General features: G+C 39.2%; 1 protein-coding gene across 13 annotated transcripts in view; it reads right to left on the minus strand.

The window, feature by feature from the left end:
- Rabgap1l (RAB GTPase activating protein 1 like) overlaps positions 1 to 15,550 on the minus strand; it is a 592,157-nt gene that overhangs the window by 133,038 nt on the left and 443,569 nt on the right. For 11 of the 13 annotated variants that reach the window (XM_048810001.1, XM_048810002.1, XM_048810004.1 and 8 more), the window contains one exon: positions 899 to 1,027. In XM_048810001.1, the coding sequence (XP_048665958.1) occupies positions 899 to 1,027 (129 nt within the window). Of the gene's footprint in view, positions 1 to 898; positions 1,035 to 10,322; positions 10,906 to 14,555; positions 14,586 to 15,550 lie in introns of those variants that run through there. The other 2 variants (XM_048810012.1, XM_048810009.1) reach the window with 2 other exon arrangements.

Raw genomic sequence — 15,550 nt, forward strand, 5'->3', positions numbered from 1 at the left:
ATTTCTATCCGGCGCCTGCCAAATGCCTACACATACATTGGTCCCTGTCGTATGTTTGATAAAACTAAACAAATCTTCTAAGGAGTTCAAAATTGAAAACTCTATCTACAAAGTTGTGATATTAAAGTGAGAATGCAAACAAATTTATTTTAGGTAAGAAGGTCCCTTAGTATATTTCAGAGGTATAAGAATCAATGTTGGTAAACTGGCTCCAAATCTTTTAAAAGTGTGCATTCTCACTTTAATATCACAACTTCCTTTCCCCTTTCCCCTTTTCTTTTCTTTTGTGCTGGGGATTGAACCCAGGGCCTTGTGCAGGTGCAGCAAGCACTCTGCCAACTGAGCTCTATCCCCAGCCCTAATATCACAACTTTGTAGATAGAGTTTTCAATTTTGAACTCCTTAGAAGATTTGTTTAGTTTTATCAGACATACGACAGGACCAATGTATGTGTAGGCATTTGGCAGGCGCCAGATAGAAATGGGCAGATCAAGACTTAAACTTTCCAAGTTCCTTAGAGAACTGAAAGCATCGTCTAAAACAGGCTTTTCTTGCTTTGTCCTAAATAATCTTAAAACAGATGGCAAAAGCAAAATATGAAGTCTGCTGCCATGGAAACCACTATCACAGCAGCACTCTCTGGAGCCCCACCTATAAGATAAATGTTTGTCTTCCTATTGTTACAAACTGAACCAGACAACTTTCACTTTAAGTACCATTAGAAGGTACAGCAACCACATATATACTGGCTGGATAAAAAGTCTTGAAAAATTAGCTCACACACAACCTTAAAAATAGTCAAAACCCTGCAGTATAGAGAAGATGATATTTACATCATTTGTTATGTTATTTTGCATTCAAAGTATACCTTTATCATATAAAACTTCACATGTCTTACTTTAATATTGCAAGCCTGCTCCATCAGTCTTCTCGCATTTTCCTCTGCCCTGTATCTCTTTGGAAGCTGAACTCTGAAGAACTTTAAAGCACCTTCAAAATCAGCCTGTAGAAGATCTTCCTTTGAGGTCTGAAAAAAAAATCACCAAGAATTACCATTACATTTTAGACTGCATTTGGGACATATATATTACAAAAGGAATTTCTATTTTCCTGGATATATTTTTTTAGCTAAGGTCTAAAAAGTTCCAAAAGTTCTAGAAGCTTTTCCCAATATTTAGAGGATATTGCTATAAGCTAATAAAATCACTATAACTTGTAGAAGCAATCTGAGTTAACTAATGAATTAATATTTGATTTAGACTACCTGAAGATTATAATTGTGGATCCTGGCAAAGTTTATTAAGTTACAGCTCTGAGAACAAAACAAAAAAGGAAAAAGAACTCTTGCACTAATCTATGACTTTACCTTGATGAGCATCTTAAGGACAGGACTACAAACATGACTGAAGACACAGACCATGCCACCGAAGCCCATTAGTTACATAAGAAAGGCCTAATGGGAAGATGGCTTCAACTAATGACAGTAGCAGCAGAAGAAGTAAATTAAGCCAACTATTGACTTTTTATAAAAACTATTGCTTGCAAAATTAATTAAAAAAAATAACCAGTTGGAAATATATATATATATAGATGCATTAAAAAAGACTGAAAGGGAACAAACAAAATGTATATCTGGCTGGTGGGATCACAGGTTTTTCTTTTTAATATTTGTTGTATTTTCTGCAGTAATGCGTTTGCAATAAATAATAAGTGTTCTTATAAACAACCTTTTGTGAACACCCTGATACATATTATAGATTTAGGAGGAATAGTTACCCAGAAGTAAACCAAAAAGAAATTAGATGAGTTAGAGTCAGTATTGAATTGTCAAAAGCATCAGTAATTAAAAGAAATCACAGAATTATATGCTAGTTAAAAATGCTAACTTTTGGGACTGGGGATGTGGCTCAGCAGCAGATTGCTCACCTAGCACACGTGCAGGGTCCTGGGTTCAATCCTCAGCACCACAAAAATAAATAAATAAAATAAAGGTATTGTGTCCAACCACAACTAAATAAAATGTTTTTTAAAAACTGCTAACTTTATTTAACTTCAAATATAAGGATACAGCCTTTCAAATTAAAGACTGTATCAAAGCAGTATATAGTACGTGTAATTTCTGTTCACAACAGGGCTTAACTTCTTGTCATCACCACTAGGTCCAAGTCACTGGCATCTCGTAGCTTGAGCCACTTCAGTGACATCCTTCTTTCTGCTCTTGCTCCCCTCAATCTACTGTCCTTATTGCCAAAAAAAAATTCTTTGGAGGCAAAGGTTCCCAGTGAGCTCAGAACCCAGTCCAACTCCTTCCCAGGGAGCACAGGCCTCCTGTGGTCCCAGTCCTCCCTCCAGCATGTTTGGAACCACTGCTCCCTCCTTGTCCTCAAGACCAAGGCCCAGGCTTTCTTTCCAGTTTCTGTACACACATCAAGTTTCTTCATTGCTGAAGGTCATTGGCTGGTTCTTCTGCCTGGCATACTTTTCTCCCAGATCTTTACAAAGAAAGCAACTTTTTGTTATGCAGATTTGGGTTCAAATGTAAGATGACTTAAATTCTTCCCCCACCTCATCAAGTCACTTTGCAATTTTATAGCTGTTCCCCTTCTCTCTCCCCTAAGGAAGTTTTTCTCCTCCCCCATTTCCTGTCGTGTTCACTGTTATATCCACAGCAACAAGAACAAGGCCCCAAATAGAGGAGGTACTCAATTAAAATCTGTTACAGAATGAATGAATGAAGTCTACCTTCATCTCTCTTTTACTATGTACATATACACCAGTTTTCCTTCCTTTCTCCTCTGGCCCTTAAAGAAACACATAAAATAATACACCAACTAACACCTTGGGATGTGGCTCAAGTGGTAACGCGCTCACCTGGCATGCACATAGTCTTGGGCAGTTTCACATAGTCTTGGTTAGCCCACCTTTATATCAGCAAATTAGTAGTCAAAAAATAGAGCAGGGCCAGGTGGGGTGGTGCACATCTCTAATCCCAGCAGCTCAGAAGGCTGAGTCAGGAGAATCTCGAGTTCAAACCCAGCCTCAGCAATGGAGCTAATCAACTCAGTGAGACCCTGTTTCTAAATAAAATACAAAACAGGGCTGAGGAAGTGGCTCAGTGACTAAGTGCCCCTGAGTTCAAAATCCCCGGTATCAAAACAAACAAACAAAAAACAGCTGGGCTAACAGTGACAGTGAAAAAAATATAAAACTTCAGTACATCTAAGATTTATTTCCTTCCTCATAAAGACTCGTATTTGACGGCAAGTTGTGCTGGAGAGAATGTTTATCATGGTCTCAACTCACCTTAATCTAGTTGGAAAAGGCAGTTACTGGAAAGAGTCCCTCTAACTGAAACAGGAGCTGCTGGATTACTGGGAAACATCAGCTACCAGTTACACTGGACACAGCCATATCCCAGTCTTCCCTTTTCACATATAACACCAGTCCTGGTGACAGTTCTCTAGAAGTGGTTTGGAAAATTCAAGATGGGCTGCTTATTGAGCTTATAGGAAAGAAAAGGATGAGCCCTTTCCTGACTACCCAAAGGTCTCTGAGGGCACTTGTACTTTCAGTGCAACTAACCTCTAGTTTCCTGGAAACACATGCCCCAAATGGTGTGTGTGATGGGGGCAGTGGTTTGGTTACCTAATTTTCTAATACTGTCCAAGGTCTACTTCCAAGGCCTTTGAGCTCATACAAAAGCAGAAGCCTGGGATGAAAGATGATACTATCTGTATCTGACTAGACCTCTCTCTAGTCAGAAACAGATAGTCATGTTCGCATAGATGCTGCTTGAGGTGCTGCTCAGTCCACCTCAGGCTGAATCTCAGGACAGCAGAAGACACTGTTAGTGTTGGTGAAGCTCTGGAGCATACAGCTTGCCCAACGCAGTTAAGCCCAGACAGAGGACAGCTATGAAGAAGGGAGGCTCAGGTACACAACTGTGGAGACTTCATCTTACTCAATTCTCTACCTCAGTCTCTGGAAAATGCTTGCCCCATAAAGGTACACAAGACTGCAAATATTGGAATGAATTCATTCTAATACCAACTCCAGCTAACTCGTGGTATTACTCAAGTTTTCCCATTTTAAAAATGGGAATGTCTTTAATATCAAGTATTTGAGAATGACATAAGTTAAGGTATATGAGCATATTTTGTGAACACCAAACAAATATGAGGGATGATATTCACTAAGTTATCTGTGTTGCTCGAATACTGATATTTTACTGGTGAAAAACAGTGCTCTGTTATCACTAATGTAAAGAAGGTGGCTAAGTTGTAAAAACTCATACTCTTCTGGTGGAGTGCAAGACAGCTGATTTCACTGTGAATGAAGAAAGGTTGCCAGTAAGCAAAACAATACGGGGTTCTAGAAGAACCTGCAGTCCAACTCTTAGACTGATGGGCTGTCTCCTCCAATTTCCTACCTTTAGGAGACTTCCATAATCACGAAGTATTACCTCAAAAGCCTTTGCAATGCCATAAGCGGATTATAAGCTTATAGGGATAACTCTCCATTTTTCTGACAACTGTATCTAAGAGGTTTTTCCTTCTACAATTGAAGGATAGACTCTCCTTGCTCTGCAAATATTTGGGTGCTTCACTAAGGACTTATTAGAAAGTAGTAGTTTGAGTATATTTTTTCTTTCAATTTTTTTTTTTTTTTTTGGAGTTCTGGAAAATGAACCCAGGGTCTCACTCAAATACCCTCCCTCCCTTTTAAAAATATTTTCTTTTTAAAAAATATTTATTTATGGGCTGGGGCTGTAGCTCAGTTGCAGAGCACTTGCCTATCATGTGTGAGGCACTGGGTTCTATCCTTAGCACTGCATAAAAAGCTAAACAAATAAAGGCATGCTGTCCATCTACAACTAAAAAAAAAAAGAAAGAAAATTAATTTATTTATTCTAATTTGTTGTACATGACAGCAGAATGCATTTAAATTCATAGTATACATATAGAGCACAATTTTTCACATCTCTGGTTGTACACAAAGTAGAGTCACACCATTCATGTCTTCATACATGTACCTAGGGTAATGATGTCCATCTCATTCCACCATCTTTCCTTCCCCTATGCCCCCTCCCTTCCCCTCCCTCCCCTTTGCCCTATCCTCAGTTCCTCCATTCCTCCCATACTCTCCCCAACCCCCACTATGGATCAGCATCCACAACAGAGAAAACAAGAGTATTTTCTTTTTTTTTTTTTAATTATAATTCATGTGTGTGTATCTATGGTCATACATTTTCTTTCCTGACTACATATTGATGGCCCCCCTAAAAGGAAAATATTTTTTTAAAAGTTTAATGTAAGGTCTCACCACCTAGAAAAAACTCAATTAACTTTTTTTACATTACTTGTCCATTTTTTTGCCTGATGTTTCTACACACATCGTATTCATATTTAATAAAATTAGAATCATACTGAATGTTATTTATTAAATATATATGGTTCACTAATATAATAGCAGTCTAAAATATAAGTAGCAGTGCTTTCTATGAAAATAAAACAGGCTACCAGTTTTCACAAATACGAATTATTAATCATCTGGCTATGGAGATGATAACTTAATGGTTATAATTACATTTATAATTGTCTGATACTAATCTTCTGACAACAAAAAGAGGTTTAACAGATGATTTTTGTGATTATAATGCCCAAGCTCTAAAAAGGTATCCCTAAAAGGCAGTCTAAGACTTCAAGAATCAAACCAAGTACCAAAAAGAGGTTGTACAAACTGGCTCCTGGATTACCTCTCTTTTTTAAAAAATTTTTTTCTAAATTTTATTTTTTAGTTGTGGTTGGACAAATACCTTTATTTGTTTTTATGTGGTGCTGAGGATCGAACCCAGGGCCTCGCGCCTGCTAGGTGAGCGCACTACCGCTGAGCCACAACGCCAGCCCCTGGATTATCTTTATGTATCTATACTCACTACATAGAATCCTGTCAGGCTAAAGCTGATGTAAACTGGAAAGACAGTTCTTCAACTGGGAAATTCTTAGTTCTTCTATAATGTCTTCAGGATAATAAGGAAGAACAAAATAATGAAAGTCAACTACTTTCCTGACATTATTTGTTAAGTAATGTTAGCCAGAAGAGAATGTAGACAAGAATTAGGGATATTTGAATAAGCAAAGGCATATTTTCTTCCTTGTAAAATAAAGAATTCAATGTTTTAAATAAGAACTGATAAAGAATCACCTGTGAGAATCAGTGGCTCTATGAACATCCACTTTTTGCTCCTCAAACTTTTGAACAAATCCTTTCAAATAATCTGAGACATGTTTACCAACTGCATCTTCAATATATATATTGAAATAAATATTCATTTATTTGAATTATATAAAAGATTACCTTCACAATTAAAGGCATTTAAACAAGTCCCCTTCCCTTCCCTTCCCCCTTCCCTTCCCTTTCCCCTTTTCCCCTTCTCTTCCGTTCCCTTTCCTTTCCTTCTTTCTTTAGTACAGGGAATTGAACCCAGGGCCTGTGCGTACTAGGCAAGCACTCTACCCCTAAACTACATCCCTAACCCTAAACAAGCCCTATCTTCTATTACTTTTATTTCCTTTCAAGAAGGTAGGAAGAAATACCCAGAGGGAAAAGATGTAATGTAAGTATTGTCTGCACTTCTCTCAGTAAAATGAATTAAGCAGACTACCCGGCAAACCATAGACATCAACACAAATGTGCTCCATAAATTCATAAAGGCTCTACTTCAAGTTTACACAGCAATAAAAAATTATATAATATAAATCAGGGAGTATATTTAGAGATTATTTTGAGATGAAAGTTAATTTTTGAATTTTGAGGGGTATCAGAAGTATACATGGCAACCTCTGTGTTTGGGTCTTTAACTTCTTTTAAAAGTTGCAATGTCTCTTCAGGAAGCAATCCTTATGGTCGTGAGCAATAGAGATAAAAAGGGGAGACACTCTTCTCTATTCTTTCACTTCTGCCTAAAATTAATGTTTTAAGAAGTCTACAAACTAAAATTAGGATGCAATTTGACAGCATAAGAAATATGATCAAAATGAGATCTTATAATGGCTACTAACTGGGCAGCTAGAGGGTGTATGTGCGTGTGCATGTGCGTGTGCGTGCGTGCGTGCGTGTGTGCGTGTGTGTGTGTGTGTGTATGTATGTTTTCTTAACCCTCCTTGGCCTGGAAGTCCTTTGAACTCACTGTGGAAAGTGCCCAAAGTGTCAGTATTGAAAGTATAGCCGACATTAATTTTAACATATAATTATCAATAATAACTTCTTATGTTGTATATAACAAAAAGAAAAATTCCAGGAGTTCAAGGACAAAATTTTGAACATGAACAGAGTAAAAGCTTTCCTTCTTTTTCCAAATCTCACACACTTACAGAGAATGCACTGTTACGTGTCACTGCTGATACCGTTTTGAATGTGTTTTTCTCACTGAAAAATTCAGTGTAAAAATCTCACATTTTAAAGTAACTTTTTTTTTTTTTAAGAAGCACAGTTCTAACATCTGAATGTTAGCTGCAGATGCTTCTATTCTGAACTTCTCACTACTCTTGGATTATAAATCTCTCCTTAAGGGCTTCTAATAGGTAGTAAATTGTTGGTTTGAACTTTCTTAAGGGATTATTAAAAAAAAAACCATGTAAGTGTGTTTCTCTTCCACACCTGTATTACATTTACCCCAAATGGCTTTTTCCTCCTTCAGTTATGATGTCCAATAGGATTCCTATTTAAGAAAAAATATTTTTGGAGGTCTGAGAGTCATTTGGAAGCAGAGCTTTAGAAGAGAGAGACACTACTAGCTGATATATACGATGTTTGTATCTCCTTCTCCCATGTTTTAATTTCGATAAAAGGAATATTTGGTGAATCAACACAGGAATTGTTGATTTGTGGTTATATCTAAAACAAAGTACTTGTCCTGATTTACTAAAGGAAATGTGTTCTTTATTGGCTGCAGCTTTGAAGGGCAACAAGAAAACCCTGCAAATGTGCATCTTCCATTAAGTCAGGGGCCTCTTTCTAAATAGGATTTACACAAACTAGTGTTCTAGTAGTCTGATGAACGGTTCCTCTGGGAATCAGGGAACAATAATTAGAGCTCAGAGTCCAAATCTGCAGTGTTGTCTTGATTCTTTTTAAAAATATTAACTTGTTTTATAATGAAAAACTTTACTGGGAATTTAAAGTAAAATAAGGTATTTGTGCACATTTTACTCAGGAACATTTAAAATAAGGCTAAAAACGCTCACATGTGTCTTAAACTTTAGTGCTTATTTTTGTGACTGGATAGAAAGTGGGCAGCACCACACGTGGCAGGATTCCTCTCAGGACCGCCCTGTGCAGACTGGCCACTGACCAGCAACAGCACCAGGCCGACCAAGTCTATGTGCCCCTGGAACACATGCCAAACTTGAGCAGTTACTCATTGGATAGCAGATCCAAATTCACAGCCATATTGCTAATTAAAGGGCATGTGACTTCTCAAAATGTTGACTACCCTGGTTCTATCAATAACCCTGTGAAAAGCGTGTGACTGTCTATAACAAGGCCAGAGATTTCCAAAGGGCCTCACAGACAACTCAGCACATGCTTTTCACACATAGTGAAGTGGCTCTGAAGATTAAGAGTCTGACACAACCTGAGGGACGCGCGACCTCAGATGCCTGATTTCGCAGCCAGACTTGGCACAATTGCCACAGACAGCTAGGGAGGACCTCCCAAAGACCTCAGCCTGGGAACCCAACTCCTTGTGGATTTCATTGCTGATTTTTTTTTTTTTAAACTAGAGGCAGTTTAAATTCATACCCAATGCAGATTTGAGTATGAGAGATAATTTTAGTTATCAATGTATGTTTTCCTTCAAAACCTGAAAACTTAAATGCCAAAGAGAAGCAGCACCAGATGATTGGAAAGTCACCAGTAGAAGCCCTTGAGTCACAAAGTTAAGCAATCTCTAAGATATGGAAATACATCACACCAAGCCTGATTCCTCAGAGATGCAGAGAATTTGTTGAAATGTACCTTGGCACTTGATAGTGTCAAAATCCCTGAAATAAAATGAATCATGACTATTCAGTTTTCTCCTTTACTAATAAAAAAATGTGACTCAGGGAAGTAATGATTTCACCAAGGTATCAAAACATATGTATTTGGCTTTCAAACATTCCTTCCTTAAATGGAAAAGGAACTATATTTCTCAAAGATAACGTCCCTGAAATTGCATGCTGGCCATTGCATCTAACTTCATCTGGCAAAGATCAACAGACTTTCTTGAGGGTGGGAAATTCCTTACATAAATGGCCACCTACATGTCTGTTGCAATTCCACTGTAGAGACGATTTAACACATATCCTTGAAGACTGAGTTAATATAGCTATAAAGACAAGTACAAGCAGAGATGAACTATCCTGAAGGAAGATACGTGAGAGCAAGAGTTAAATTCAGTCAAGTAAATACTGTACTGAAGAGCCTCAGATCTGAGAGAACCCTAACAAGGGAACAGTCTGGAAGGGCATTAAACTCCATTCGGTAAAAGAGACGAAGCTGAACTATTCGCCTTCAACTACCAAATAATGGTATAGGACTACCGCAGACCAATTACATTATAGAATAGTTGCTAGGTATGGTTCTCAAACCACTAAAGAGAACCCTGCAACGGTGATTGTGGGTATTTAATTTTAACCCTTGATAGGATATGAGGAAGGATGATTTTTCTCTTGTTCGAGAAATCAAATAACAAGCAAGCCTGACTTCCCAGACTCACAGCACAGACTCGGCAGCTTTCGGCTGCTTTACAAACACACAGTTCAGTCATTCCAGGAGAGAAACCTACGATTCCCTACCCATGGATACTTAGGTCGTAAAATTCCCTACCAAGAGGAAAAAAAATCAAATTGGCAACCAAATGGGGAGGTTAGAAAGCAAGCCACACAAAGTCTTGATGTGTGGCTATGTCTGTTGTAAAATTTAACCCTTTGAAGACATAAATAACAGAATGCCTATAGCAAGCACTTGGGCATTCTGCTTTATTGCTGAGCCTAGTCATTCGGAAAATATTTTTTTTTTTTTTTTTGCTTCCATAGAGATAATGCCACTAATGTGACCCTGGGCTCTGAGAAGAGAGCCATGGTTTCCTCCAGCCAATTAAGGAGTGGCATGGACCAGGCTCCAAAGGAGCAGCACAGCAGTGGCCACTTAGCCCTTCCTTCTCAGTAGAAAGAGGAGAAGGGGAAGAAAACAGGAGATCACAAGCCTCCTTCAGGGATACATTCTCACAGAAGACAGCAGATTCTCTACAAATGAAGTTCAGTGAAAAACAGTCTCACCGCCAGAAGCCGAGGCACAAACAGCCGATGCCCCATCCCCAGAAGTTCCAGCACCCGGCACGCATACTCATTCACCAGCTTGCTCCTCTCGTCGTGCATGTCCTGGGACTTTTTGACAGGAGGGGTGAGCTTCGCAGCTGGGGCTGGGCAGGGCACCCCTTCTTCCATGAGCAGTAAGTAGGTATCCAGAATGAGAAAGCTGGGTCTCTTATCCACAATCTTAAGAACTGCGGTGGGAGGGGAGCCAGGCTGATGTCTCCCCAGGAGGATGCACAGAACAGTCAGTGGTGGGAATTGTCAGCTAATGTCGCCACGAGAAAAACATCTTGGCTAAATTATCCACTGAGCAAGAGCCCCAAAGTAGACTCAAAATGAAAATGGAATCAAATGCTGATCTAAATAAAAAATGGCAAAAACAACCAAATGCAAGAAAATGGCCAAGAGTGATGCAGGAGTTCAGACACACGTGTGAAAGCGGACAAGCTGCTTGGAAGGTCTGGCACGTTCCAGTGTGTGTGTGTGCTATGTGTGTGTGTGTGTGAGAGAGAGAGAGCGTGTGTGTCTATCTCTGCGTGTGAGGACAGGAAGCCAGGGCAGTTGTGAAGCTGCAAGGAGAAAAGGATGAGCTCATTGCAATCCTTGATTCGTGACAAGCAGTGCTGCTGCCACCGCCGCCGCTGCTGCCACTGCTGCTGCTGCTACTGCTGCTCTGCCTCTTGCTGTGAATCAGTAATGAAGGGGTAAGAAAGGAAGGGGAGGGAGGAGGAGGAGGAGGAAGGTGAATGAGCATGCAGAGTGTGTCTCAAGGGAGAATGCTGTAATAAGAAGCCAATGGCGAGCCTTTGGACAGATGCGCTTCCCCATCTCAGTCCACCTTCAATCAGTGTTAGTCTGACAGCTTATGCTGTTGAATCTTAAACCCACAGACGAACGAACTAGCTTCTCCTAACATGTATCGTTCACAGAAAAAATCAGACAACCAGCCATCTAAAAGACTGACCTATTCACTCTTGCTTTCTAACAAGGAGAACAGATAAAAGTCTGATCTCATTCCATGCGTTTAAAGCGGGAAGCTCAGATCCTTGTTAGATCACTGAAATCTACAGAAGAGCAGCTAGGGTAGAATGACAGAATATGAACAGAAGAGCAAGGACCCAGCATTCAAGAGACACACCCTCAAGCTGAAGTGTTTATGCAATAATAATGACTTTTTGCAGTGCCAGGATGTACAACAGCATTCCAGCATGCTGGAAGGCAGGCCACAATTCAAAGCAAGATTTTTCCACATACAATATGATAAAATATAAAAATCTACAATATAATATTAAGAACAGACATATAAGAAATTACTAAAGTTGAGAATCTCAAAGCAAAAATAACTTTCTTATGCCATAGACTCTAATAACAACAGCAGTTTAAAACACTGTTTTGATACTCTCTGGTCAAATTAATCCTTCCCCAGCAATGCTGCTAAAATCAGAAATTAAATGTAGTTTAACATTTTACAATCTTTATGCTAAAGTGTTATATCAATTTCTCTGATGCTAGTAATAAGTTGTAGCCAATTAAAAGCAAAAGGACAAGATGACCTTTAGGGACAGTCTCTTAACTTTATGCGAGCCATTGAGTACTTAATGTTTGGCATCTTGATTCTGAAATTTGTAATTGGGCTCATAAACACCAAAACAGAATATTCATGCAAGTTTTAGCATGGTACAAGGAATAATGGGGTAAGAGGCTAGAGCAAGTTATTTCTGAGTCTTAGTTTTCTGTTATGACAAAAAGAGCTACAAATCTGCAAGTAACTAAATAGAAACAGATTTATCTTAGTGCAAGATATAGATTAATTATGGAATTAGGATTAAAGAGAAATAGGAAAGCAGATATTGCCTCCATTAACAAAATAATGTTTGGTTTCTTATTTGTTTGTTTGTTTGGTATGAACAATAAACCCAGGAGTACTTAACCTCTAAGCCACATCACTAGTCCTTTTTTATATTTTATTTTGAGATAGAATCTCACTGAGTTGCTTAGGGCCTTGCTTAAATTGCTGAGGATGACCTTGAATTATCAATCCTCCTGCCTCAGTCTCCCGAGCTACTGGGATTACAGGTATGTGCCACTGAGCCCAGCTAGTGTTTGGTTTTCTTTTTCCAAAATCTCATGAAAAATAAAAACTTAAAAAAATATTTAAAATATTATTGAACAAAATGTCTTAAATGAGATATTGATAGAGTACCATCAAGACTTTTATTTCTTCCAAAACTAAAAACCATACAAATTAAAAATTTTATTAATCAATGGTCAAAAGTATTAGAATAGTGTGTGTGTGTGTGTGTGTGTGTGGTGTGTATATTCCAAGTCCCTAAGGTTTTGGAGGAAACCTCTGATGGGCTGCCTAGGGTTGGGGTAGGTTTTATTAGAACTGGGAGACTGGGCCTTTCACACTACACACCACACACACATATGCACACACCACACACATGTAGCACACAGCACAGCTCCATTTTTACTTTGCACACTTTCATTCTGTTTTAGATTCTGTTTGAAAAGACTGCTGCTGCAGGATTAGGGTGAGGAACACAGCCATAGACATCTCATATTTAGGAACAAGGGAGCAGTTTGAAGGCAAAGGAAGAACAGAGCAACTTCTTAGCTCACAGGGTTTTCTCTGATCTGCTTTTTAAAGGGGGGGTGCCGTTTTTGATCTGACTAGCTAGGCCCCACAAAACACTTTCAGAAACATTTATATAAACCAGAGACAAAGAATTTGCACAAAATGATTCTGGTAAAAAGAAGTAATGATTAATCAAATGATTTTAGAAATGTATGGTTTGGCCTTGGTGCTCAAAAAAGAAGTTAAAATTATATGGACTAAGTATTGAATGTAGTTATTAAATATGATACATGTTTGTGTGTATGTGTAGCACTAGGGATTGAATCCAGGGCCTCTGTGTGCCAGGCAAGCTGTCTATCATAGAGCTGTAGCCCCATCCTTCTCCCACCCCACCCCACAATTTTTTTTTTTTTTTTGAGACAGGGGCTTACTAAGATGCCCAGGCTGGCCTTGAACTTGCAATCCTCCTGCCCCATACTCCTGAGTAGCTGGGATTATAGGTTTGTTATATCATACCTGGATTAAATTATCATACCTAGTAAGCAAACCAGTAGTTACAATATTTAGGCACATGTAACAGAATGCTATGTAAACGGTTCTATAACAGGTGGTCATGAATTTCAGAGGCCCTAATCCCTTCACAATGTTGCTCCATAAACATCCATCATAGGTACCTTTAAAATTTCCACAAGTTTTCAGTAATGGTCCTATTTTCAGAACAGGATGATGGTTAACATCAAATAACTCTTTAGAACCTCACAGTGAAATGGAAGAATGGATTCCAGGAATTCTTGAAGCCCTTAAACAATTACCCTCACCTCAGTATTTATTCCTTTTTCTCCCAAGCCCCCAATAGTTTATTTATTGCTGATGAGATTCAGCATTAAATCACAGAACACTTCTGAGGAAAAAATATTAATTACAAAGTAGTCTAAAAATGGGATAATAAAAACTCTTCTGAATTAACCAGTTTATAATACCCAAATTATCTTACCCTATCATAAAAGAGATTTAATTCTGAAAGTTCAGTTTAAAAGCAAGTCAAAGATAATATGTGAAATCTAGATAAATCACCTATAGAAGAAGAAAACCATTTTCTCTCTGTTCTTTTAGGTGCTCTGCCTTGGGTCCCACATAAGTCTGATCAAAGACAGTCTGAGGAGAGGAAAACCACAGCAGTCCAATACATGCAGTGTGCGGATAGGAGAGATTCAGTAATGAGCAGCTCAAAAAAGCAATTAGATCTTGAGCTTATACAGCATCTCAACAAAGAACAATAATTTTGCAGAGAAGTGACAAGACAAACAAAGGAAAAGAACTTTGAGCTTCTGGAGTGACAAACTGTACACAGCAGGGAAACTGACGTGCACAAGGGCTGCTCAGGTGAGGCTGTCTGCACAGACTGTTCGTGGAGACTGTCAGAACCATCTCATTTCCACCAACAGGGCTCTTAACACCTTTCTGGTCTGGGAGATGTGTACTCAGGGCTGGGGGGCACCTTCACAGGGTCACTAGTGTTCTACTCTGAGGCAGAGACAGCTTGTCCTGTGCCTCCTTCTTCTCAACTGTCTCTAGCTCAAAATAGTCCTTATAAAGAACTGGCATATTTTGGGGTGGCACACTCTGAACTCCTTCACACCCAAAGAGAGTGACTAAGAGAGGGCCAGCAACAGTCCAAAAGCCATGGCCTACGGACTCACATTGACACTCTCTGGCATGATGGAAGCAGGCGGTGGTGCAGTCCTGATTAGAGTCTTGCGCTGAAGAGTGTTCTTCCTGTGTCATGACTCCACTGTGTCATGACTCCAGATCGCGTTCTGGACACAGTACATTTCCATTGTAAATATAAAAAGCATATCTAACTTAATTCACAAACCCATAATTAAGAACTCATACACCTCCCCAATAATAATCATGTTAGGTTGTTCATTCCATGGCTACAAAGATGTAAAGGAAATACTTTCCAACCTGCAGTGAAGTATCCAGAGATAAAACAAGGTGTGCCAAAAGGAGGGACATGCTGCCTGCCACAACCTGGGCGTGCTGTGGCCATCTACAGCAGGAGCAGAGGTAGGCTTGAGCTGGTGGGACAGGCCTATCCCAAAGCTATGAGGAGTGAGGATTAGCTATCTTTAGGAGAAAAATAGGACGTTGCTAATTACACCATCTTTTAGTTGTATTTACTGGCTAAATGACAGGGCAGTTACTTAACACTCCCTCAAGCCTGAGTAGAAAAGCAACATCACCTACCTGGCCCAGATGCTGTGAAAATATAATAAGTTGTGCCCATAAAAGAATCTCTCAGGGGTTGGAGCTGAGTGGAGCTCAGTGGTACAGTGTTTGTCTAGCATGCTCAAGGCCTAGGATTAAATCCTTACCACCACCACAAAGAAGGAGAAGGAGAAGGAGAAGAAGAAGAAGGAGAAGGAGAAGGAGAAGAAGGAGAAGAAGAAGACTCACACAGTGCACAGCACAAGGCAGATACTCAGGAATCACTTGTTTTTTTCATTCTTACCAGCAAGTCATACAGAAGAGAAAATGTATAAAATGCACTGTGTTCATTTGGAATAGGGTTCAGAAAGATGAGAAGGGCTCTGGATATCCTAATAAT

Source organism: Marmota marmota, unplaced genomic scaffold (assembly GCF_001458135.2).
Source record: "Marmota marmota marmota unplaced genomic scaffold, marMar, whole genome shotgun sequence".
NCBI lineage: Eukaryota > Metazoa > Chordata > Mammalia > Rodentia > Sciuridae > Marmota > Marmota marmota.